The sequence below is a fragment of the Peromyscus eremicus genome, chromosome 2 (genome assembly GCF_949786415.1).
Source record: "Peromyscus eremicus chromosome 2, PerEre_H2_v1, whole genome shotgun sequence".
Taxonomy (NCBI): domain Eukaryota; kingdom Metazoa; phylum Chordata; class Mammalia; order Rodentia; family Cricetidae; genus Peromyscus; species Peromyscus eremicus.
The window spans coordinates 39,176,287-39,203,186 of record NC_081417.1 but is presented as its reverse complement, the minus strand read 5'-3'; the positions used below and the strand labels follow the sequence as shown (position 1 = coordinate 39,203,186).

General features: G+C 40.1%; 1 protein-coding gene across 4 annotated transcripts in view; it reads left to right on the top strand.

Moving 5' to 3' along the window:
- Mcmdc2 (minichromosome maintenance domain containing 2) overlaps positions 1 to 26,900 on the top strand; it is a 35,365-nt gene that overhangs the window by 1,985 nt on the left and 6,480 nt on the right. Inside the window, exons 2-13 of one of the 4 annotated variants that reach the window (XM_059254030.1) lie at positions 1,126 to 1,316; positions 1,400 to 1,530; positions 1,605 to 1,664; positions 5,902 to 6,052; positions 6,697 to 6,819; positions 9,718 to 9,822; positions 11,484 to 11,609; positions 12,397 to 12,634; positions 15,085 to 15,290; positions 17,991 to 18,157; positions 19,107 to 19,286; positions 22,779 to 22,921. In XM_059254030.1, the coding sequence (XP_059110013.1) occupies positions 1,223 to 1,316; positions 1,400 to 1,530; positions 1,605 to 1,664; positions 5,902 to 6,052; positions 6,697 to 6,819; positions 9,718 to 9,822; positions 11,484 to 11,609; positions 12,397 to 12,634; positions 15,085 to 15,290; positions 17,991 to 18,157; positions 19,107 to 19,286; positions 22,779 to 22,921 (1,724 nt within the window). In that variant the 5' untranslated portion in view covers positions 1,126 to 1,222. Of the gene's footprint in view, positions 1 to 577; positions 1,317 to 1,399; positions 1,531 to 1,576; positions 1,665 to 5,901; positions 6,098 to 6,696; positions 6,820 to 9,717; positions 9,823 to 11,483; positions 11,610 to 12,396; positions 12,635 to 15,084; positions 15,291 to 17,990; positions 18,158 to 19,106; positions 19,287 to 22,778; positions 22,922 to 26,900 lie in introns of those variants that run through there. The other 3 variants (XM_059254028.1, XM_059254029.1, XM_059254031.1) reach the window with 3 other exon arrangements.

Below are 26,900 nucleotides of genomic sequence, written 5' to 3'. Positions count from 1 at the left end.
TTTACTTGCTGCATTCTCACAAAGGATAGGCACTATGTTTTGTATTCCTGGTGCCTAGGGAAGGTGGACTAGCCAATAAATAATAGCTATCAAACAAGCAGTTGATAATGATTTGATACATGTGCTAGTCATTATTTGTGACTTCTCAAAAACTGGATTCCTTGGGGGCAGGTTCCAGTCTTAACTGTATCATTCCTAATAAACTGCACAGTGACTGTGAAGCATATCTCGTTTCTACCCAGTGTTTTCTGTTCAAGTGAGTTCTTTTATATTCCCCTCTCTACTTCTACAGTTTAATGTTCTACGTTTGTCCCTGACAAAGATTTAAAGCTGAAAGAGGCCTTAATTGTTCAATGCCTTTGTCTCCTTCAGCTAAAGATACTGAGCCAAGAGAGGTCAGCCAGTTTCCCCAGCAAATGCTGGGTCAAGAACCAATCCTGACTTTTCAAGTTAGCGCTCATAGTACCGCATTTAACATTTCTTTTCTTACATCTCTGTGTGCGTGTGCGTGTGCGTGTGCGCGTGCGCGTGTGTGTGTGTGTGATTCAGGTGTGTGTATGTGCGTGCGTGCGTGCGTGCGTGTGTGTGTGTGTGTGTGTGTGTGTGTGTGTGTACGTGATTCAGGTGTGGGAGATCAAAGGACGACTTGCTGAAGTTGGCTCCCTCCTTCCACCATGCTGGTTCCCGGGATCAAACTGACTCATCAGACGGGGCAGCGAGCTCCTTTACCAATGAGTCATCCCAGAATGAATTTATGAAACAGTTTATGTCACACTCGTCCTTCAGTCTACGCTTACACGGATAAACATCATCTAAAATTATTTGTTTCAATTTTCATTTTTTGGAGTGCCTGAGCTAGAAAGACATTTGAGCATCCTGTTAAGTTTGTGGTCTTTTAACTCATAACTAAATGTTGATTAAAGTGTTATTTGTGGCTGGAAGTATGACTCAGTGGTACATGCTTGCTTGTGTGAGGTCTGGGTTCAATCGAAAGGTTTTGTTTCTCCTTCAATGAGGAGGTTTTAGAGTTGGAAAGTTTACCTAGCTGTATTCTCAATTTTAAGTTTTAGTAATCTGTACATCTTATAGAGAGGTCTTCAAAGGTAAGCTTTATTTTGTTTCTAGGTTTCTTCATTCTTTGCATGGGTCTCATCACTTGTAATCTCTACCACCAACTGTGGTTAACTTGCTGACAATAGAGAGGAATATTAACAAGGAGAAAATGACGAATCTGCACATGAAAGAGGTGGCCCTTGTCTATCTTGACAGAAGTGGAGGCCTCCAAAAGTTCATAGACGACTGCAAGTACTACAATGGTATGTCAGCAAAGGTGGCTGCTGAGAACCTTCGGACAGGTTTCTACACAGCTGTCCTGACTTGCACGTTTGTATCTTCACAGATTCAAAACAGAGTTACGCTGTCTATCGGTTCAATATTTTAATAAACCCCTCTGATGTTGTCGAATTAGATGCTGAACTTGGAAATCACATTTTACACCATCCCTTAAAAGCTGCTCAAGTTTTTCAATCAGTAAGTTAAAGAAGAAATATTTTCCACATCACATGGAAAATTTTAGTAACTTGTTTGCTCATTTGAAATCACAGGTCTGCTTTGTTGCTGTCAAGACTCTCTCATTAATTGGACAATTACAGACTGAAACTCAAGTAAGTTTTAATTAACTTTACGTTTTGAAAACTCAGGTACAAGTTTTCAAAATAACTTACAAATTACTGTAATTTTGTAAATTTGTAAAAATTTCACAAATTTATTAAAAGAGTACATTTTCCAGGGCTGGAGAGATGGCTCAGGGGTTAAGAACACTGGCTGCTGTTCTAGAGGTCTTTAGTTCAATTCCCAGCAACCACATGGGGGCTCACAACCATCTACAATAGGATCTGATGCCCTCTTCTGGAATGCAGAGCACTCATACATAAAATACAAATAAATAAAATTTTTTTAAAGAAAGAGTACATTTTCCAAAGTTCAATATACTATTTTCTGTGTCACATTTTTTCTTTTTTCTGTTTTTTACTTGTATTTATCATTTTTATTTGAGGGTGCTCATGCTCATTCCATCACGAGTGTCTGCTGGTCAGAGAGCAGCGGGAGTTATCCAGGGTCTCTCCTTCCAGCATGTGGGCTCAGAACTATTTAAAGGAAGAAGGTTTTGTTTCAGTGCTACCCAGCTTCAGGACAGATCTTCCCATGGCTACTCACCCATGTTTAGGGTGAGTGGGCTTCCCATGGTTAATCATCTCCCAACAGTACCAGTGTACTTTGTTAATCCCTAGGTGCTACTAACTCCAAGTTGATAGCCAACATTAACCACAAGTATCTTTTTTTTTTTTAATTAAGAGATCTTCCATTCATTTTACATACCAACCACCGATTTCCCTGTCCTCCCTCCTCCCGCCCTGAGCCTTTCCCCCCAACCCACCCCCTGCTCCCACCTCCTTAAGGCAAGGTCTCCCATGGGGAGTCAGCAGAGCCTGGTACATTCAGTTGAGGCATGTCCAAGCCCCTCCTCCCTGCACCAAGGCTGCATAAAGTGTCTCCCCATGGGCACTAGGCTCCAAAAAGCTGGCTGCACTAGGGACAGGTCCTGATCCCACTGCCTGTGGGCCCCCCAAACAGTTCAAGCTTAACAACTGTCTCACTTATCCAGAAGGCCTAGTCCAGTACCATGGGGGCGCCTTGGCTATTGGTCCAGAGTTCATCATTTCCACTAGTTTGGCTAGTTGTCTCTGTACCAATCATGGTCTCGACATCTCTTGTTCATAGCATCCCTCCTCTCTCTCATCAGTTGGACTCCTGTCTGGGACCCGGCCGTGGATCTCTGCATGTGCCTCCATCAGTCACTGGATAAGGGCTCCATGATAAGAGTAGGTCAGCTCAGGCACCCTCTTGACCACTGCCAACAGTCTGTGGTGGAGTCATCTGTATGGATTTCTGGGGACCTCCCTAGCACTCTGCTTCTCCCTATTCCCATGGTGTCTTTCTTCATTTATCATGGCATCTCTTTCCTTGCTCTCCCACTCTATTCCCATTCCAGCTCGAACCTCCCTCTCCCCTAAGCCCTCTTTCCCCCGTCCCTTGCCCTCCATTACCCCCTCACCCCCAGTTTGCTCATGTAGATCTCATCCATTTCTCCACCACTGGGCGATCCATATGTCCTTCCTAGGGTCTTCCTTACTAGCTAGCCTCCCTGGAGCTGAACCACAAATATCTTAATATGCTTTGTTTTTTCCCATATTACCTACCACTTTTTTTTTTTTTTTTTTTTTTTTTTTGGTTTTGCGAGACAGGGTTTCTCTGTGTAGCTTTGGAGTCCTGGAACTCACTGTGTAGACCAGGCTGGCCTTGAACTCACAGAGATCCGCCTGCCTCTGCCTCCTGAGTGCTGGGATTAAAGATGTGTGCCACCACCGCCTGGCATCATCACCTTTCTTGATACCATGTAATATCTCGTCCACATTTTAATATTTTACAATTTTTATCTGAAGAGGTTTTTTTTTTGTTTTTTGTTTTTTGTTTTTTTTCCAGAGCTGAGGACCGAACCCAGGGCCTTGTGCTTGCTAGGCAAGTGCTCTACCACTGAGCTAAATCCCCAACCCCCTGAAGAGGTTGTTTTTTTGGTGTTTTTTTTTTTTTTTTTTTTGGTTTTGCGAGACAGGGTTTCTCTGTGTAGCTTTGGAGTCCTGGAACTCACTCTGTAGTCCAAGCTGGCCTCAAACTCACTGAGATCCACCTGCCTCTGCCTCCCGAGTGCTGGGATTAAAGGCGTGCACCACCACTGCCCAGCCCTAAAGAGTTTTTTATTGTGGTTTTTTGTTTTGTTTTGTCTTTGAGCCAGTACCAAGGCCTGGATGAGGTAGTGCATGCCCTGTAACCCCATCACTTTGGGGGTGGAAACAGGAAGATTAGTGGCTTAAAGTCATCTTCAGGCACATAGGGAATGAAGCCAGCTTGGGCTACACAAGAGCTTATCTAAAGAAAAAAAAAAAAAGAAAAGAAAAAGGAAAGCAACCCCCACAAAAGAAAGACAGATCAGTATCAAAACTGATATCAAAACAAGGCTCACACATTGCAGCAGATTTCTTCTGTCAGGCTCTCTGAGTCTTCTTCAGTCTAGTGCTAACCCCACTCCTTCCTTTTTGTAACACTGTCTTTTTAAAGGAAGCTGGTTAATTACCCTGTAGAATGTTATGAATCTGGATCTGTCTAATTGCTTTCTTAGGATACCATATATTATTTCCCTGTGTCCTATATATATCTAAAATAAGACGTGACTCTGAAGCTTAGGTCTAGATTCAGCTCATTTTAACAACACATTACATAGAGTTATATATTCCATATCATAAGGATATAATGGATGGCATTTTAATGATGTCACAGTTGATCAGATTCAGATGCTATTGTTATGATCCTGCCATTATAAAATTTCTTATCAACGTCCACCTGATGGTTTTAGAACACTCAGAGCCTATCATTTCATTAGCACTTGTAATTTGTTTGTTCTTCTAATTTTGCTACTCTTTCTGAATTTATTATCTGAAATTATTCTATAAAGAAATTGTCTGTCCTGGGGATATAGCTGGGTAGGAGAGCATTTGCCTAGCATGAGCAAGGCTCTGATTTTAATCTCTTGCACTAAAAAGATGAAAATAAAATAAGTTATTACTTATCATCATTTATTTGGTTACTGTGAAATACAATTTGTTTGGGAAAGGCAGGATAAATATTTGATTATTTTCCTTTTAAAAGTTTTTAAAAGTAATGACTTGAAAACAGATAGCAACTGAAATAATGACAAATATTTCTTTTCTTCTTTCTTTTTTATTATTATTATTATTTTTTTTATTTTTTTAATTTTTCGAGACAGGGTTTCTCTGTGTAGTTTTGGTGCCTGTCCTGAATCTCACTCTGTAGACCAGGCTGGCCTCGAACTCACAGAGATCCGCCTGGCTCTGCCTCCTAAGTGCTGGGATTAAAAGCATGTGCCGCCACCACTCGGCTTCTTTTCTTTTTTTCAACAAGAGAAATTCATGAACTCTTTAGTCTATCTGCAGGTAAAAGCATTTGCCTCCAAGCCTGGCTATCTGAATTAAATCCCTAGGACCTTTGGTGATACATTGTGTACCCTAATAAAGACATCTGACCTCTATGTCTGATCTAGTGGCTGGCTCTGTCCTCTGATCCTCATGTTTTAAAGGTGTGTGCCACCACTGCCTGGCTCTGTTTCCAGTGTGGCCTTGAAATCATGATATCCAGATGGATCTCTGCCTTCCGAGTGATAGACTTAAGGGTGTGTGCCACCACTGTCTGGCCTCTATGTCTAATCTAGTGGCTGGCTCTGTCCTCTGATCCTCAGAAAAGTTTATTAGGGTACACAATATATCACCACAAGGACCCACACAGTAGAAAGAGAAAACAGATACCCCACAGACTGTCTTCTGACCTCCGTGTGTGTGTGTGTGTGTGTGTGTGTGTGTGTGTGTACAATAAGTATAATTTTTTAAAAATTGAAAGAAGATGCCACAATGGCATCTCCTATATTTTCTATCCCAGACTTGGAATCACTAATTCCTACTGAAGATCTCTGATTCCTTTTAGTGAGAATTAATAATTTGAGATCACTAAACTTTCCAATGCTATTGGGTTCCCATTGTCTTTTAGTATACATATCCAGAGGATGAATATTTTTAAAGAAAAAAATAATGAGTTCATTGTGATAGTTTTAATTATAAATGTTATAGGATTTATATTTAAATTTCATATTTTATCTGGTTTAATATTTGATTCATAGGGACAATAACAAACTACATAATACTCTTACTATATAATGAGTCAAGTCAAATCGGATTGCAAGTTTTATTAATATCATTTTTGTGTTCTTATCAGATCAATATTGTGCTGAAGTTAACACATTTACCTTCCCTGCCAAGTTACAGTCTTGATCTTTGTGAGTTCCCACTTAATTATACATCTCAGAGATTTTATATGATGCAAGGAATTGTGATGGCAATGACCACTGTAACCAAGTACACACAAGGTGCGAGATTCCTCTGTTCAGATGAAGTATGCCCTCTGTCAAAAGGTGTGTGTTCAAGTGGGAAACGAAAAACCAAGCCATATGTACAATTGGTCAATCAAAGTGTAATAAACAGATATTTTGGTGTCTCCTACCGTTTATATGTTTACTGGCATGATCTTGAAGCAGTCTTTTCCTGCACTCCACAGTTTAATCAGTGCTTATAGTGTCCTGACAGAGCAAATGAACACTGTTTGCTCCTGCATTTCTCTCTGTGCTTAAGGTTTAGCCTAGTCAGCCCTTCTGTGAGGCATCTTCCCCTTGACAAGCTGGTGGAGTTGGATGCTTCCTCTCTCCTCTCTGAACTCTGCAAATGATGCCATATTCTGACATTATGTTTCTCATGGCCACATGCAGAAATTGTTATTTAAATGCCCATGTTAGTAGTGCTTTAGCACAGTCCCTGCAAAGAAAGAGACAGGTTGCTAGTTAGCACTCAGGAGGCCAAGACAGCAGGGTGGAGGGTTCAAGGCTAGTCTGGGCTACATAGTAACGACCTGTCCAAATAAATATGTAAAGCATGTAATAAACACTAACTGATAATATTAAATGATTGAAAATAGTGAAATCTGAGAGCGGCTTAGCTCACCACTGTTTTCTTTCAGGATTTCAGTATATAAGAGTCCATGTGCCTGGTGCTACTGAATCTGCAACAGTAAGAAATGACTTTGTGTGCAGCCTATGTTCATCTTCACTTCAAGAAGACAGAAAATTTAGAGTACTTGGTGGTATAAAAAAAACTGTTTACATTTTGTGATAAATTTCAAAATAGTCTCTTGTATTTTAAAAGGAAACTTAAACTGAATATGTATTCTTGTAGCTGGAGAATTTCTCTCCAGCTCCCGCCACCAAGTCCCGCCAGTCCCAGAGCCCACTTATAAAATAAACACACAGACTCTTACATTATTTAAACTGCTTGGCCATTAGCTCAGGCCTGTTATTGTCTAGCTCTTACTCTTATATTTAGCCCATTTCTATTAATCTTTACTTTGCCACATGGCTCATGGCTTACTGGTACCTTACATCTTCCTTGTCCTGATGGCGGCTGGCAGTGTCTCTCTCTCAGCCTTCCACTTCCCCGAATTCTTTTCCTTGTCCCGCCTATACTTCCTGCCTAGCCAATGGCCAATCAGTGATTTATTTACTGACCAATCAGCAACACACTTGACATACAGACCATCCCACAGCACTTCCCCTTTTCTTTTCTTAAAAAGGAAGGTTTTAATTTTAACATAGTAAAATTACATATAACAAAACAATTATCAAGCAAGAATTATAGTTACAATATTAAAGAAGAGATCCTATCTATCTTTTATTTGTAAGTTTAAGGTTTTATATCTAACTTATCTTTTATTATAACTAAGGAAAATTGTAAGTATCTAGTCTTTAACCACATCAAAGACCTCAGAAGGATATAACATTGTCTGAGAAATGGGAGAAGGATGCAAGCAACTTTTGGGAGTCTTGCAGGGTAGACAGAGACAGCTGAGCCTGGACAGTCATGCAAAGTTTTCTTGTAAAGTTGGGGCATCTGTCTTCAGCCCACAGGCCTAGAGTCTCTTATTCACTTTTTTTTGTGTCTTGTAGAATGTCTGGCAGTTTTCTCTGCAAAGCAGGAACCTGAAGGACCACTTTGTCAAGCAAAGTTCAGTGGTCACCTTTGTATGGGTCCTGCATGTCCAGTTGATCAGGCAGTCCAGGCAAGAACAGTTTCTTGCCCAAATGGCTATTTTTGTCAAGGTGAAGATAAACTCCCGTATGGAGTGTCTTCGATGCCCATCCTCCTCTCTGAAGTAAATCGGTGCTGTCAGGAGCAGACATGTCTCATTGTCCAGAAAGTCTAAATTTTTAAAACATTTTAAATGCCATATTCTGTAGGTCTTTGAAGTGTTTGAAGACTACCTATCTATCTGAAATATATCTATGTATACCTAGAAGACTTAACTAACATGGCTACAAATATTATCATAGATGACTAACTATTAATCTATTTTTTAATTATCCATTACAATTTTAAATGAGTTACATAAACATAATACCTCAAACAAGAATAGAAATATATATATAGTATAACAAAATTAAGTTTAAACTTGTATCAATAAACTAAAATCTATAGCGATGTAAAACATTTTAAACAAGTTGTTACTCTTTAAAAGTAGGTTCATTAATCTACCCTTTCATCCTATCATATCTAAACTATCCCCTTTTTTTCTTTAGAAAGAGATTGTATTTATAATCAACCTGCTTTAAATAAAAATATTGGTTTTTGTCTGTCCCACACCAGAGGGCTCTTCTGATTTGGGACATAAGAATCTCTTAACCATTTTTTTTTTTTTTTTTGAGCAATATGTCTGGGTTTAGAGGGGGAGTGAGCCAATTCCATCTCTAAAGCCAGCTTGGTATATTTGGGAATTTGGGCGTAGCTTCTCTTATTACTTCCTGCTGGAGGGGGGCGCTGTATCTTCTGGAGACAGAAAGAAAATTTTAGGATCATGGAGTAGTCCGTGAGGCTGTATATCTGAGCCAGTTAACTTGAAACCATTCTGGATGTTGAATCATCTGGGCCATGTGTGATGAATTTAGCCTTTGCTAGTACAAAACAAAAAAAGAGGTTTCTGGGCTACACGCTACTTTGGTAAAAATGTAGACCCACTATTTCTGAGAATTATGGCTCCCAGAGCTGGCGGAAAGCGGACCGCCGCCATGTTGGGAAGCTGAAGTGGGCGGAGCCAGCAGCCACTGCGCCATTTCAGGCTTAGAAGGCTGCAGTTTAAAGCAATAGGCTCACGCTAATATAAAAAAATAAGCCACGTAAAGATGGCTACCACACAAAGAATCTGGATTATGTTCTCTTTGATATTCGTAACTGCAGAAAAACATTTGATTATAAAAGCTGTTGAGTTATGCCAAAATGTATATTTTAAAGGTACCTTGACTTCAAAACTTGGATATAAGGATATGTTGCTTTGGAAAAGAGTCTCTGCTCTTGTTTCCACAGAAAGCCAGAGACTATGGATTTGTTCCAGATTAAGATACATCAGGTTTGACCAGCCAAGACCCCCTGAAAGGTCTCCAATGACACCATGGCCCAGATGATTCAACATCCAGAATGGTTTCAAGTCAACTGGCTCAGATATACAGCCTCACAGACTACTCCATGATCCTAAAATTTTCTTTCTGTCTCCAGAAGATACAGCGCCCCCCTCCAGCAGGAAGTATTGTGGGATGGTCTGTATGTCAAATGTGTTGCTGATTGGTCAGTAAATAAATCACTGATTGGCCATTGGCTAGGCAGGAAGTATAGGCGGGACAAGGAAAAGAATTCTGGGAAGTGGAAGGCTGAGAAGGAGACACTGCCAGCCGCCATCAGGACAAGGAAGATGTAAAGTACCGGTAAGCCACAAGCCATGTGGCAAAGTAAAGATTAATAGAAATGGGCTAAATATAAGAGTAAGAGCTAGACAATGACAGGCCTGAGCTAATGGCCAAGCAGTTTAAATAATATAAGAGTTTGTATGTTTATTTTATAAATGGGCTCTGGGACTGGCGGGACTTGGTGACGGGAGCTGGAGAAAAATTCTCCAGCTACATATTCTATTAACATTTTTTTTGTTCTTTACCTTAAGATAAACAGATAGTTGAAATAATTACCACAAAAGTGCTTCATGCTTTTCAAGGAGATTCTAAAAACCAGCCCTTTAGGTTTCAGTCACTTAGTATTTTCCTAAGAGGTATGTAAAATTCTGTTTGAATTAAAAATAAATTGCTGTAAAATATGAAATCTTATTTATGCTCACATATTATAACAAACAGCTTAAGAATGGGAAGTCACCTTCTTTTTCTTTTATTTACTCTTCTCTCATACATTACATCTGACTGCAGCCTCCTCTCCCCACTCCTCCCAGTCTCCCCACCTCCCCTCTCCCACAGATCCACTGCTCCTCCGGTTCCCTTCAGAAGAGAGCAGGTCTCCCAGGGATATCAACCAAACATAGCATAACAAGTTACAATAAGACTTGGCACAGACCCTCATATCGAGGCTGGACAGGGCTACCCAATAGGAGGAAAAGGGTCACAAGAACAGGCAAAAGAGTCAGAGACACCCCACTCCAGTCATCTTTATCAGGAGTTGCCAAGTCCCAGGGTCACAGCCTCTTTATACTAATGATCTCACATTGTTCTTTATGTGTGTGTGCTTTGTGTTAATTTTAGAATATGGAGCCAGCTGTGGTAGTGCATGCTTCTAATCCCATCACTCAGAGGCACTCTGTGAGTTGAGGCCAGCCTAATCTACATAGCAAGTTCGAAGCCAGCTAGATCTACACAGTGAGACCCCATCTCAAAAAAAAAAAAAAAAACTATTAGGATATGAACATCATAAAAGAAGATATTTGGGGATTTTGCTGCACATAGTAAACATTTGTTAAACATGAGAATGACACATATGACCATTTGTTGAGAACTGATGAGTAAGTACAGGAGAGAAGTGTCTGCCATGAAGTAGGATATTGCTCACAGGGAAGAAGCTAGAGTTGTGACAAAAAATGGAGCTTTACCTTTTTCTTTGGACTAAAATTGGAGAAATTAAAAGTATTCATTTAGGGAGATGACTCTTGTAATTCTACATCCTTTAATTGTTGCATTTTTTTATTGTTGTTTGGTTAGCACTGAGATGTTCAGTGCTTATGTTCAGGGGAGAGAGGAGAGGTAGGGGAGAGGGGAAGAGGGAGGGCGTGTGTGCGTGCGTGCGTGCGTGCGTGCGTGCGTGCGTGCGTGCGTCAGTATATGTACTTGTTCCTGTAGGCATGTACAGAGGTCAGTACTGTAGATCTTACAGAGCTCTCTCCACCTTGTTTGGAAACAGGGTCTCTCGTAGAATGTGGTGCTCATCCATTGGGCTAGGCTTGCTGACCCATGAGCTCCAGGAATTGGCCTGCCTCCCCACTATACCAGTTAGCGCTGAGGTTACAGATGTGACCAGCCATGGCCAACAAAGTGCATGGCAGGCACTTTGCACCACCACACCCAGCTTATTAGCATTCTTTAGTGTTTAATTGAAAGATGTTTCATTTTATATAGAATGGTATTTTTCCTCTTGACTGCATTATAGGTGAATATTTAATTAATCTAGTTTCTATATCACATGCTGCTTGAAGCTAATTCATATTACCTATAAATATCAATATATATCAGTGATACACAGTGATACAATGGCCTTGGTTTCCATTATTGGTACCATTACATGAGCATATACTGAACAAAAGTAAATACTTCACTACCAACTACTGAATTCAACAGCTGAATTGTCACTGGTTCCCGATATTTGAACCATACAATGATATACAATTTTCATTTAGTGAATGCTATTTTCTTTTGTGTTTAATAACCATAGATGAGCTAGTGAATAAAATGAAAATAGGAAATGAATATAAAATTATTGGAATTCCAGCCTGTGTCAAAACTTCACAAACTGCTCTCTGTATAGAAGCAAATAGTATCACCCCTTACACAGCAAAAGGTAAGCTAAATCATATATTTTAACATATTTAAGTCCATCTATTCAGCAAACAGTGTTGCCTACCTTTGTGCTAGGCCCTTTCCCAAGAAGTAGAAACAAAGTAAAACAGAACAGCAGGCCGTCTGCTCTTAACTCATTGGTAGGTGGTCAGTCAGATGGCCACGTGGAGACCATTTTCATTGTACTTGACGACTTACTGGTTTAGAAGCAGAACACAACTTAAATGTAGGTGGAAAGGCTGATTTCTTGTGTTGAACTCTGGGATTCTGCAGATGCAAGTACCCACGTGTGACAAGAGTTAGACTTAGTGAGGCCTTCCTGTCCATGGCCATGTGTGAGGAGAGCAGGTCTGGGCTGTGAGGGCAGCCCAGGGGAGAGCAGGGACAGGCATGCACAGCTTCTCCTCTGTTGCCTCATTTACCTTCTCGGGAGCTGGACAGAGTCAGGGTGGGGAAAATTGAGACTGTTACAATGTAGCATGGTACAGTGGTTTCAAAGGAGAATGTAAGTCCTTCAAACCACAGCACCCCAGGGGTTCTGGGCAGGAGCAAATACAGCAGGACAGAAGCCCCATCCCTGCTTGCCTCACACAGGGTTCAAAGGAGAACAAATGATATGCCTTCGGTTTACAACTAATTCATGGGGGTGCATGAGGTGACCGAGAGACGAAATGATGGACAAGCATGGCCACCAATCATAACATCATAAAATTTGCGTATGGCACATATATTTTGATACTATTTAGGACAAATGGAATAAAATATCTGTCATTTTTATTTTCTTTCAGTTCCTTCAGGAATTAGTGACAACTTGAGGTGTCTCCTCTCCTTGACTTCCAGTTCATGCTGGAAGTTCACGGCAATACTTGCCAATATCTTTGCCTCACAGATTGTTCCTCCTGGGACTTACAATTTGCTCAAACTCTGTTTGTTGATGAGTCTAGTACAGACAAGAGACTGCAACAGGGACTCAGAAGACTGCTTGGATATTTTAATTATAACCAGTGACACTCTGCTTGTAGATAGGTAAGGTGTGTGCCATGGAGTTTTCAAGTTATACATTGCTCACATATTTGTATAAATTCTTCCTACTGATATTACTATAAGATGATTATTTAGAATTCATCTGAATACTAAAGTAATTAAATAAATTGTTATTAATAAAGTTTAAAGCATGCATTTAGAATTGAAATATTTGCTTTTAATATTTTAAGAATCTAACCTCAAAATTTCAAATCATTTCCCCAGTTAGACCTCTACAAATGCATCTTGCTCAGAGTGCCCCACACTCTTTAGCTCAGTATTTTGCTTTCTTCTTTTATTTTCAAATAATATTCCATCTAGGGTTCAGCAGACATTTTCTTATTTTTCTGACAGATGCCATTCAGTGACACAGGCTTCCTATATACAAATAAAGCTGTAAAATTCTCCCCAGTTGTCTTTGGGGGTGAGGGTCACCTCCCTAGCCTGGGGCTAAGTGCCTACTTAATGCGTGCCTTTAAAAGGAAGTCTCTGTATTGGTCATAAAGCTAGGAAGAAGCTCCTTATAGCTAGTGTGCAATTTTGAAGAAAAAAAAATGTATAGAATTAAAGATTTTTTTCCTCCATGTGCTCATGTTGTGGGAGGAGTAAACATCCCACAGAGTGCACATGGGGGTCAGAGGGCAACTCTGTGGTGTTATCTCCTTGCACCTTAGCGTGTGTCCCAGGAATTGAACTCAAGTTGTCGGGCACATGTCTTTATACACTAAGCTGTCACTGGCCCTTGAGTTAACATTTGTATATAGTGTAGACTGTAGTGAAAGGTGATGTTTTTCCTATGAAGTTTTCTCACATCATTTGTTATAAGACTTTCCTTTCTTTATTTATGATTCTAGTACCATGTTTGTCAAACTGAGTGTAAGTCTATTTTAACTTTATTTTCTGTTATGATTTTTTTTTTGTCTTATACTTAGGCCAGTCGTATACAGTCCTGATTATTCAGTCTTGAAATCAGGCAAGGCAACATAGTAAGACCTTGTCTCAAAATATAAGATATTTGCTGGGCAATGGTGGTGCACCCTTTTAATCCCAGCACTCGAGAGGCAGAGGCCGATGGATCTCTATAAGTTCGAGGCTAATCTGGTCTACAAAGTGAGTTCCAAGACTGTCAGGACTGCTACACAGAAAAACCCTGTCTTGAAAAACAAAACAAAACAAAATTTAAAAGTTATATACCAACTCCAAAAATCCTATTTTAAATAGTTGGGGAGTAGAAATGGGCATTAGAATTTGTTTTAAAACAAAACAAAAACTCCCTACATGATTTTAATATGATCTGCAGCTAAGAGCCACTGTTCCTTTCAGGCTGGAAATATTCCTATCTAAGTGTCCTCTGTGTCACATACCCCCAGACTAACGTGTAAATCCTTTGTGATGATGCATACACTCAACACCTGTTCTGCCATCTGCCTGTCTCCATCTAAGGGATACTACCTGGGTCTTTTTGCATTGCATGTCTACATCTGCTCTTCATAGATAGTTGCATCAGAAAGCTACAATTTTTTGTGGTAAAGATTTTGAAGATAGCCACATTAGGCAGACTTTTCACTGCTGTGGTAAATACACAAGAAAAACAATTCACAGGACAAAAGATTTATTTTTGCTCACAATGTTAGTCTATCATTTACATGTTCCATTGCTATGGATCATTGGTGAGGCACTAATCAATGGCAGAGAAAACAGCTCAACTTTTGGTAGACAGGAACTAGAGGAAAAGAAACAGGAAATGGCAGAAGACATGGTCTATTTTTTCAGGGAATTCCCATAGTGACTCATTTACTTAAGAGGCCCCACCTCCTAAATCTGCCATCATATTGTGGATCTATGGAGGAGAATCCATTGACCAGGTAAGAGTCACCAGGATCCATGCACTTCACCCAAGCCCATGATCTAACCAACCCCCAACACCTGAGTGCTTGGAGGATAGCTATGATTTATCATAACACTAAACTAAGGTAACATTTCTTTCTCATAATTTGAATTTCAGAATTGAAGACACTGAGGCAGTTAACAATAACATTTAGAACAAAAAAGAAGATGTAGCAAGAGTAGTCATGATATAGAAACAGCAGGAAAAGTCAAGATAGGACATTGACAAACCTAATGAACATGTTTGGAATATGTAAAAGAAAATAATCTATAAAACAACAAAGATCCAGTTCAAATGTTGCCTTCTTATAGCTTTCTCTGATTGCATTCTAAGAGGACAATACTCCCCTCTGGGTATTCTCAAGAAATTATTTTAGAATTATCCCATTGTAAGTTATTTCTCTAAGTCTCTCTATGCCATAAATTATCCAAATAAAATGCCAGCTTTCATATATATAGTGATAGATAGACATTGGATCAAATTAAATTTAAACATGTTTCTAACATGTAATGAACTCTGAAATTAACTATTAAATATAATCAATGAATAATTTATTTTTTCCTAGACTTTTGAAGTATAGCATGAATCTTGTCTCCCGAGGTATACATCACCCTGTCTCTACTGAAGTGTTTCCGACTATGTACAGAAATAGATATGGAACTGGAGCAGTGAGCATTCAGGCTGGCAGTGCCTTGCTAGCCAAGGGCGGTGTCTGCTTTATAGGAGACCTGACATCACATAAGAAAGATAAACTTGAACAGCTTCAGTCAGGTAAACAATACTTCCTCACATTATTCTGCCTATTTAACCACATCTTACCAGTACCAAGGAGTCACTTAACAGATGAGATAATACTGCGCCAGAGTTAAGAGATAAAAACTGGACCAAATGTCATTTCTCACTTCAACATTAGAAATAAGAATTTAATTTGCAAATTTAGCCTTTACTCTGGATTCTAATACATGACTTCATTTTGGGTCAATTTCGTTTATTTTTGTCTTATTGCAGTATCTAAGACTTTCAGCACAATGTGGAAACTAGTTGTTCTGATCTTCAGGTTTCACACCATTAAGTGTAATGCTAGCTATGGGGTTTTTGCTGTTGTTGTTTTAATTTGAAAACCCATGATGAAGAGATTTCCTTCTATTCCTACTCTGCCAAGAAATCTTATTATGAATAAGTGTGGGATTTTGTCAGATCTTTTTTCTTACATCTATTAATTTGATTATGTGATTTATCTGCTTTACTCTATTGATGTGATAGCTTATATTGATTTTGCTTTGGTTTTTTTTTCTGCTGTTTTATTTTATGAATATGAATGTTTTTCCTGTTCACCACATGTGTTCCTGAAGCTCCTAGAAGCCAGAAAAGGGCATTGGATCTCCTGGAACTGGATTTACAGACAGTTGGGAGCTGCCATGTTGGTTCTGGGAACTACAGTCCAATCCCTTACCTTCCCTTACCGTGAACTACAGTCCAGTCCCTTACCTTCCCTTACCGTGAACTACAGTCCAGTCCCTTACCTTCCCTTACCGTGAACTACAGTCCAGTCCCTTACCTTCCCTTACCGTGAACTACAGTCCAGTCCCTTACCTTCCCTTACCGTGAACTACAGTCCAGTCCCTTACCTTCCCTTACCGTGAACTACAGTCCAGTCCCTTACCTTCCCTTACCGTGAACTACAGTCCAGTCCCTTACCTTCCCTTACCGTGAACTACAGTCCAGTCCCTTACCTTCCCTTACCGTGAACTACAGTCCAGTCCCTTACCTTCCCTTACCGTGAACTACAGTCCAGTCCCTTACCTTCCCTTACCGTGAACTACAGTCCAATCCCTTACCTTCCCTTACCGTGAACTACAGTCCAATCCCTGACCACGAACTACAGTCCAATCCCTGGCCGTGAACTGCAGTTCATATTCCTTACCACCTTTGACTGAGAAAGAGGCTCTGCTGTCCCTTTGAATCAAATTTGCTCCCTCTTTCTATGGGATTGCCTATTCTGGACATTTTATATAAACAAATCCTTTAATATCTGGTCAACTGTGACTGCCTTCTTTTATTTAGCAAAAAAAATTTAGCTTATTTCATTACAAATAAGATGTGCCGGGCGGTGGTGGCGCACGCCTTTAGTCCCAGCACTCGGGAGGCAGAGCCAGGCGGATCTCTGTGAGTTCAAGGCCAGCCTGGGCTACCAAGTGAGTTCCAGGAAAGGCACAAAGCTACACAGAGAAACCCTGTCTCGAAAAACCAAAAAAAAAAAAAAAAAAAAAAAAAAAAAGATGTAATAGTGATGTAGAAAATTATTTGTAATGTTCTAAGGAAACAAAGTATAAACATAAACTTATATATAAAATACATTTAAAGGTAAAAGCTGTTCATATTAGGACCTTTAATACAAGTATTTTCCTGCTCTTTAACAGCATGCCAGATTTTTGCTTTGCACTGGGCTCCACAAATTTTGTAACTGGTCCTGCTTACTAGAATGGCAAAAAAGTTTCAACAGGGGTCTGCAGAGATGGCTCAGTGGTTTGAGAATCACCAGTGCAGAGCATAAGCTGGACCTGTGGTTGGGCATCTGGGTGGAGATATTTGTGCACCAGTACTGTCATGGTTTGAATGAGAACAGTCCCTAAAGGCTCCCCCAATGATGGTCACAGTCTCTAACGCTCTGGAATTACAAGCCACAGATTAACAGACAGAGGACTAGGACACTCGTGCAGTCTAGGCTTTCATTAACCCAGGCTGGCCTCAAACTCACCATAGAGCTGAGGACAGTCTGGAACTACGGTTCTTCTTCCACCTCCCAAATATTGGGATTATAGGTTTGTGCCACCATGCAGAGTGTACGCAGTGCTTGGGATAGAATGCAGGGCTGTGGGTGCTAGGTACACATTCTATCAACTGAGCCACATTCCCAACTCAATAATGTCCTTTTATGTGGTAAAAAGTGATAGAAGGCAGTCCATTCACGAGAGAATGTCAGAAGACAAAGATACTATGCTTCCTTACTAAGGAAATGTGTACTTCAAATTCAGCATGTTCAAAACCAAAGCCGTCAAAGCCCTCTCCCACATAAACCCAAGCAGACAAAAGGCAGAAGTACCCTACTCACGTTTGCATCCTTCCTTCACACTTCATAACACTCAATCTATGGATTTAATCTTATTCTGACTGGTGATTCTCAAACCAATAACAGACTCAAATAGACTCAAATAGTTTTCTTATCTTGGATCTTTTTTATGGCAGTTGCTCTGATTTTGACACTGTCTTGTAAAGCAACCAGATTTACTTGTGTCTTCACTGTCTGTTTTAGATAGTAAAATTTCATATGATGATATGTGTTATTTGTCATTTGTAGACATATAGCACATCTATTAGAATAATACAATCTTGAAAGATTAACAATAAAAACTGTCAGGATGTGCAGCATCTGAATCTTAGGTCACACATGGGTCATGTCTTCTGATGCAGTTTTGGAGAGCAGAAGCATGACAGTGTTCATCCCAGGAAAGAAGTCTGGGGATGATAACGACCAGCAAATGACTTTCCCCATTCAGTGCAGTTTTTGGTCTTTTGTTGATATGGATTCATCTTCAAGGAGAAATGTGCAGAAAACCAGTACTCTGATTGGTCAGATGGTAAGGACTCTATTTTATTATTAGAATATTGTTTAGGAGGCCACCTTACTGTAATCCTAGCACGTGGGACATGGAAGCAGGAGGATTACAATTCAGGGTCATCCTCAGCTACAGAGTGAATTTGAGGCCATCCTGGTCTACACGAAACCCTGTCTCAAGAAGAAAAAATGCTTTTAAATGTTTCTCAGAGAACTGTTAGTTTGCCATCATATTCTCCCCTTCCAACCTCTTCCTTCTCACACTTCTTCCTCCTCCTTTTTCAGGTAACGCTTCACTGTATAACCAAGGCTGTGTTGTAACTCATTTTATCTCCTAGACTGGCCTCAAACTAGTGATCTGCTGAGTGATGAGAGCTGGAGTGCAGACATGCATTATTATATCCAGCAATATGACTTCATAATGGTTTTGTTATTAATGCGTTTATATACCTTATCAGACTGAATAATGCTCCAATTGTTTGATAATAGTTTTAATATTTGTTTTTGTTTTGTCTGAGTCACGTCTCTACCCCTAAATTTTCAGTCATGCAAGTTAGATGTCTAGTCAGTAGGAATTTCTGTTTGAATAGTGAAGTCGTGTGTGTGTGTGTGTGTGTGTGTGTGTGTGTGTGTGTGTGTGTGGTCAAGGTTGTCTCCTCAATTGAATTCTGCCTTGGTTTTTGAGACAGAGTCTCTCTGGAACTCACCAGTTTAGCGAGACTGTTTAGCCAGCAAGGGGTCTTTGTGTCTTCAGCACTGAGATTACAGGCACCTGTTGTGCACTCAGCCTTTCTGACTGGGTTCTGGGGGATAGAATTTTGTACCCCTCATTCAGCAAGCACGTAACTGACTGAAACTGTGGTTAATAACAAAATAATCACTAGCTAGGTTAAATAATATAATTATCAATTTGTATTTAACTATTTCCAATCAGTTCGCCTACTGTTTGCTCTACCTTTTGGTTTGTATAGGATTACAGTTTGATTCCAGCTAATCTTGTGGAGGCATTTGGATTGTTGATTAACTGCAATGAATCATCTCCTTGCCACCCATTTCTTCCTACTGTGCAACATACTTTAAAGAAAGCTATGGATCCCGAGGGGCTGCTTTATTTTGCTTCTAAACAGTTCACAACTGAAGATTTTGAAAAGGTAAAGGTAGATAAAATGCTTACCCAGAATACCCATTTCATTGTTTCCCAATTTGTTTGTTTATATAGTGTGTGCGTGCATGCTCGTACACACATATTTTGCATGTGTGGGAGCACAAGTGTACCTCCGTGTACATGTAAAGATCAAAGAATAACTTGGAGACTGCAGCTCTTTCCTACCCTGTGACTTCTGGGGATCCAACTCAGATTGTCAGGCTTGGCAGCAAGTGCCTTTACTCACTGAGCCATTTCATCAGCCCCATTTCTTAATTTAAATAGAAGTTTATTTGGACATTATCTTTTTCTTCTTCTAGATTTTGTTTATCTAGTTGGTTTTTGTTTTGTTTTGTTTAATCTTGAGACAAGGTTGCATGTAGCCCAAGCTAGCTTAGAACTCACTATGCTAGCCCAGGATCCTTGGCTTGAGCTCTTGGTCCTTCTGCTTCTACCTTTCTTGTTTGTTTGTTTTTTTTTAATTTGGAGCTGAGGACCGAACCCAGGGCCTTGCGTTTGCTAGGCAAGCACTCTACCACTGAGCTAAATCCCCAACCCCAGCTTCTACCTCTCAAGTGCTAAGATTACAGGCATTTGCTACCATGCTGAGCTGTTGTTCTTTCGTAGCAGCTTGCTTCCAGATTTTGAACATTTTAAGTACATTGTATAGAAAAAATAACTGAACAGCTATATGAGGAAACTTTAATATTAAAATGTTAAGCATATTATTTCTACTACTATCCCAATATTCATAGCTTTAAAAATATCAATGTTGCCAGGCGGTGGTGGCACACACCTGTATCCTAGCACTCAGTAGGCAGACGCAGGCAGATCTCTGAGTTTGAGGTCAGCTTGGTCTATAGAGTGAGTTCCAGGACAGCCAGATCTACAGAGAAAGCCTGTCTCAAACAAACAAACAAATAAATATATATATAAAAAATCAATGTATTAAAATACAATATTTCTATAGAAAATTAAGCTAGGCCATGTAAGCATATGTATTCACATTTCTTGACTATTGATTTCCTTTTAAAGCAGTCTATTATTTAATTGAGAGAGAACCAAGATGCATGAAACATTTAGGGGGCAACTTAAGTGCTGAGCTTTCCGTTACTATCTCTAAATATATATGGAATTCAGAATAAAAATATGAATATAGAATGCAAGAAAACTATAGGAAAGAGATGAGAATTTAGTTGGACATTAAGAAGTGGTAAAAAAGGGGGCTGGAAGCCGGGCGGTGGTGGCGCACGCCTTTAATCCCAGTACTCGGGAGGCAGAGCCAGGCGGATCTCTGTGAGTTCAAGGCCAGCCTGGGCTACCAAGTGAGGCCCAGGAAAGGCGCAAAGCTACACAGAGAAACCCTGTCTCGAAAAACCAAAAAAAAAAAAAAAAGGGGGGGGCTGGAGAGATGGCTCAGAGGTTAAGAGCACTGACTGCTCTTCCAGAGGTCCCGAGTTCAATTCCCAGCAACCACATGGTGACTCACAACCATCTGTAAAGAGATCTGGTGCCCTCTTCTGGCCTGCAGTCATACATGCTGTATACATAATAAATAAATAAATCTTTAAAAAAAAAAGAAAGAAAAAGAAAAAAAAAAGAAGTGGTAAAAAAAAATTATAGCAAGACTAATGTGTGTTTTAAGAAGAAATTACAGTAAAAGCAAAGACAGAAGTAGAAATGAGTATGCTTGGGAAGCTATGAGAAACGGGCTTGCCTGGAGCAAAATGTGGTGTGGAATCTTAGGGCTTTAGCAGTTTGCACAAGTCTTTGAGGCTCAGGTAGAAGAGAACAGTTGTGAACTTTATTAAGGTTATGAAATAGTAAAAATGGAAACTGTTTGCTACACAAATCGAAGAGCATAAAATTTGTTGAGGACTGGAGACATAGAGAAGACAGGGTTTAGTGCCCCAATGTGTGTATAAAGTGTTCTTCTGTCATTATCTCAGAAAGCGAGGAAGCCAAGGTGGGCAGAGGTTCGAGTCAAGCTGTGAGGCAGGCCAAGTGTTGGCATCCAGAAGCCTACAGGAAGCTCTGGAGCTCAAGAGACCCATCAGAGTTGCTTATGTTCAGACAAGAAGGGAGAGACTTCATAAAGCCACCCTTGCAGGGCTGTGGTGGCACACGCCTTTAATCCCAGCACTCAGGAGGCAGAGCCAGGCAGATCTCTGTGAGTTCAAGGCCAGCCTGGTCTACACAGCAAGATCCAGGACAGGTACCAAAAGTACACAGAGAAACCCTGTCTCGAAAATAAATAAATAAATAAATAAATAAATAAATAAATAAATAAATAAAACCACCCTTGACTCCTGCATCCATTGGCTATGTGCTATGTATGGTCTGTCCTGAGCCAATTCCTGAAGGGGCAGACATCACTGACAACACTCCTGGACAATAAACCCTTTCTGAAAGACAATAGAGATGGCATCGTCATGCCACTGTAGAGGAAACCTTAGAGAGGGCTAGTGTGTTGTTGTCATCCAGTTCTGAGGCCTGGGGAAAATTGTAGAACAAAAACAGGATACATCCAATCCGGGCTACAGCAAGGTGCTTCTTAAAGAGCTTATAGTAAAATACAGAAAATGGGGATGCCGATGTACCCAGCAGTACAGCCCTGTCCTTGCTGTGTGTGGCCCAGTACTAGAAAAAATAGGTGTAAACTATAATTAATAGCATCCTAGTAATGGTTGATGTCTCCTTTGGGTCTTATGGGTTTAAAAAAAGAGAGAAGGAAAAGCTAAGAGAGTAAAGCCAACAAAACCTCTGGAAATTATATGATAAAGTAGGGTTTAAGAAACTGGGATTGGAGACAAAGAACACAAGCAGGATTCAGTGTTAGTCCCTGTTGTAGAGCCATTCTCTGGCCATTGAGTGGCTCAGCTTGCTGTCCAGCCTGACTACCTGAGTTCAGTGCCTGGAACGCTACACTCATGCCAGGGTACATGCACATTGCCCACATCCCCAAATAAATACATGGACTTTTCAAAAAGAATTGTCCTCTGCCCAGATCTGCCGAGTCATCAGGACTCCCCTTTGTTGCAGTAACAGTACCTCCTCACTCATTGCAAGTGCCCAGCTAAGGACCCTTTGAAAAGACAGAAGGGAAGTGGTTCTAAGGAAAGTGAGAGGAAGTTATGAAGAAATAAACTGCCAAGGAATTAGCCATTCAAAAGAGACATGAGCTTCTGGGAGAGGTGAGATCTCCTCCCATTGGAAGCACAAAAATCAGCCAGTCGTTCAGCCCAGTACATGGTACACTTCTGCACCGTGACAGAGGTTATTCTAGGTAAACTTGTGTATTTCTTACAAGCAGAAGGTAATGCCTTAATGTGCTCAGTGACTTGGAAGTGGCTCAGATACTTACTTATATTTGATGTAAAGTTACAGAAACTTGATATAAAATTACAGAAACTTTTAAAAATCAGATGCCAGTACACTTTGGGATTATGAGTCCATAATAAAACTAAATCTCTTTAATTTTTTTATATTTTTAACTTAGCTACTGGCTTTTGCAAAGACTTTGAATATAGAATTCAGCTTGGAGGCAGAAAGAATGATTCATGGCTATTATCTAGCCAGCCGCAGAATCAGAACAGATTCTGTCCACGGATCGAAGCTGTCAGCATCTGCACTGAAATACTTGTAGGTATTCAACTTGGGATTGTGAGGCCAAAACCGTCTTTTAGATATGAATGGAATTAACTTACTTGGTTTTGTGTTTGTTTCTCTGTTTGATTTATAGTTGGTTGGTTATTTGCTTTGCTTCAGAAGAATTTAAGATGACTTAATGACTTCCTTTGTTATACTTTAAGTCATCTGCACCACTAATAATTCTTTTCCCTTAATTGTTTTTATTGGATCCTCCATATGAGATATGCCTGAAAAAAGTGCAAAGCTTTCCATGTAAATGATTGCTTTTTAATGTGGTTGTTTGTTTTCAAAGAATGTTATAGTTGGGCCTAAAGAAATTTTCCTGTCAAGTAATTTATTCAATATTCATGTGCGTATAGTGTGTTTGGATCAGTCCACCTCCATTCCCTCCCCTCTAGCCCCTCCACCCTCCCTTCCCAATAGAAACACTACATTGTTCCTTGCACTTCTGTTTGTTTATGTATTTAGCATGGTGTCAAGGATTGAACACAAGACTTTCACATGCAAGGCAAGCACCCTACCACTAAGCCATATTCCCAGCCCTGTTCCTTGTACTTTAAAATACTTTAACAAACACATTGCCATTCTTTTAAGAAGTAAATAATGAATAATTCTTGTTATAAAAGAAATTATGAACATCACAAAATCTAAAATGAGTAATTCATCCTCCTAACATTATCTATTCCTACCTGTCTCCCCAGAGATAAAATCACACTGTTAACAGTTTTAATGAATACTTCCAGAAATCATCTATTCAAATATCAGCCTAGGTTGAAGATGTAGCTCAGGTAGTAGAGTATCTGCCTAGCATGCACAAGTTCCTGGGTTCAATCCCCAATCCCACCTAAATTGGGCATGGTGCACATCTATAATCTCAGCCCTAAGAAAATGGAGGCAGGCATATCATCCCCAGCTAGAGTGAGCTCAGGGCCAGCCTATGCCAGGTAAGACCTGATCTCAAAATAAATAAATAACAGCAAATATTAGCAAATATACATATACATTTTTTTCATGTGTATGGGTGTGTGCCCACATGTAAAAGCAATGGATCAGCCTCAAGTGCCATTCCTCAGATACCACCCACCTTGTGTTTAAGACAGGCTCTTACTCCGGCCTGGAGCTCACTAAGTAGACTAAGCTGCCTGGCCAGGGATCCCCAGAGATGCCCAGGGATCGGCCTGTCCTGCCTCCCACTGTTTGGAATCACAGTCGTGTACCACCAGACTAAGCTTTTCAGTGGTTCTGGGTATTGAACTCAGGTATTTGTGTTTGTACAGCAAGCACTTTATCACTGAGCTTCCTCCCTAGGCATGTATGTGAGTGTGTATGTGTTTGTGTGTACATGCTGGTTTTCGTGTGTGTACATATTTGTGCATGTTTAAACATGTATGGGGGTGGGGACAAGGAGGCCAGAGCTGATGTCAGGTGTCTTCCTCAATCACTCTCCACCATGTTGTTTTGAAACAGACTCTGAACTTGGAGCTCACTTACTGGACTAGACTAGCTGTTGAGCAAGCTCCAGGGACCCTCCTTTGTCCCTTCCTTAGCAATGGCATTGCAAGCTCCCAGAGCTGCACCCGACTTCTTTATGTGGGTGCTGGGGACTGCACTTGGTCCTCATGCTTATGGAGCAAACATTTTACCAAGACCGAGCTCCCTCTGCAGCCCATTTAAGTCAGTCTGTTAAACACATACATAGGCATACAAATACATTTTATATTGATAATAGACACATTCTGTTCCCCAAATGGAATTATAAACATGGAGAAAGATTATCTAGTTTATTTCAACAGTCACACTGTGTTGTGATATGTGGTAATATGATGTGATTTTATCATAATGTATAGTCCCTTACTTATAGGCCATTATTTCATTGAATATAGTAAAATACCATCTCAATTACAAAAATCAAGAGTAAAATAATCCAATAAACAAATTAATGCAGTATCTTATTATAACTGCAATATAAAATAAAATAGATGAAGTGTAGAAAGCACCGAGTATGGGTCTACAGGAGAGAAAATATGTTTAATTACTTTCCTCAGCTGTATGATTATTTAAATAAAGCTGAAAATGCAAAAGGTAAGCCAAGGTAAAAATCAAATCCTAATAAAAATTTTCAAATGCTAACCAGAATGATGTAATAAAGGCATAGTTATAATACTCAAACAAAACTATACTGCATCAGTTTTGGAAATTCCACTATCTCGTGTTATCTTTTGTCTGTAGCAAAAGATACTCTGTATTTAAACAGCTATAACCTCACTGTACACATGGCTATATTGACTCCCAAATCAGGCAGAGTTAATTTTACTATACCCCACCTTTTCCTATTGTATGGATAGGTACCGAGAGTGGAGACAGGATTTGTGGACTAGCATGGTAAAAGAGCCCTTACCACCTAGAAGAGTCCTGGGTCTTCAGTTTCCCCTCGTGTGTAGAATATCCATTTCTCCTTTTATGAAGGTTCCACACATATTTTCAGGATTTTGAATGAGGACATTAGGGTTACAATAATCAAATATATTTTAAGCTACATTGAGAAACCTTCACAGATTTGAATTATGATCTTCATCTAGCAAGGAAAAGGTTACTAGAATAAACGTGAAGTCTCCAACTAGGTTCCCAAGGTTTCTAGTCCAAGTGTAGATGTGTGGAAAGAGGGTAATGCCACTTAATATGAGAAAGGCATGCATGAGAGTCCATTCTATTCATGAGTAATATGAACAAATGTGGAATGTGACTTACCTTTTGAGATTTAGGCTGTATTAATAGAACATGTATTAAGATCAAGAGAATAGCTCTACCTTACCTCTGACAGTGAATTCACACACACACACACACACACACACACACACACACACACACACACACAGTACTATAGTGTCAAGGCTAACTAAATCTTGTCACAAGGGAAGTAGCTAGAATATTGAAGGAATGAAAATTATGTTTTGCCAGATATGATGGCACACACCTTTAATCCCAGCACTCAGAATGTAGAGGCAGATGGACCTCTGTGTGTTCAAAGCCAGCCTGATAGCAAGTTTTCCAAGATAGTCAGGGCTACATCGACCCTGTTTGGAAAAAACCAAAAAACAAAAACAAACAAAAAAAGAAATTGTTTCATGACACGTGTGTGTGTGTGTGTGTGTGTGTGTGTGTGTGTGTGTGTGTGTGTGTTGCTTAGGCTGGAACCCAGGGCCTTTGAGCCACACCACTAGCCCTCATGCCATTACAGGTACTGGAATATTCACCTTGGACAAAAGAAACCATGGGGCAACTATAAAAATTAACAGTATTTGGAGAGTTGTCACATTTTGATCTCTAGTCCCAGCAGACAGAACAAGAGATCAGTTGGTGGAAACACAATGACAGGAATTTCAGCCCAGATTTATATAAACTCTGTAGGTTACAGGAATTTTGTCTTACTTGGTAGCCTCATTTGATATACACACAGTCTCACACACTCCAAGTTATGCCAAAGTCATCCAGTCACTAAAGTCTACAGACTCAACTTCAGTTTCTTGAATCTCAAGTCCAGCAGTCATTTAAGAACCTCATACCCGCCTGATGAAAGCTGAAAGGAGGCACTCTCAGCCATTCATGTCATTGCCCAATGGGCCCATGAACACAGTGGCCATGGTGGCAGAGATGGGATTGATGCATGAGCTCAACATGAAATTCCATTCACCACAGCTGATCTGGCTACTGTTGCTGCTGTGTGCCAGATCAGCCAACAACAGAGACCAACACTGAGCCCCAGATCTGGCCTGATAGAAGATGGAATTAACTTTGGTCTTTTGAATACAAGGTTACAGCACCAACTACGAGTGCTGGGGAAAGGTTCTCCAGAAAGCAGTATATGCTCTGAATCAGCATCCAATATATGATAAGTTTCTCCTATAGCCAGAATCCATGGATCCAGGAAGCAGGGTATGGGAAAGTGAATACTTCTGCTATCACTGCTAGT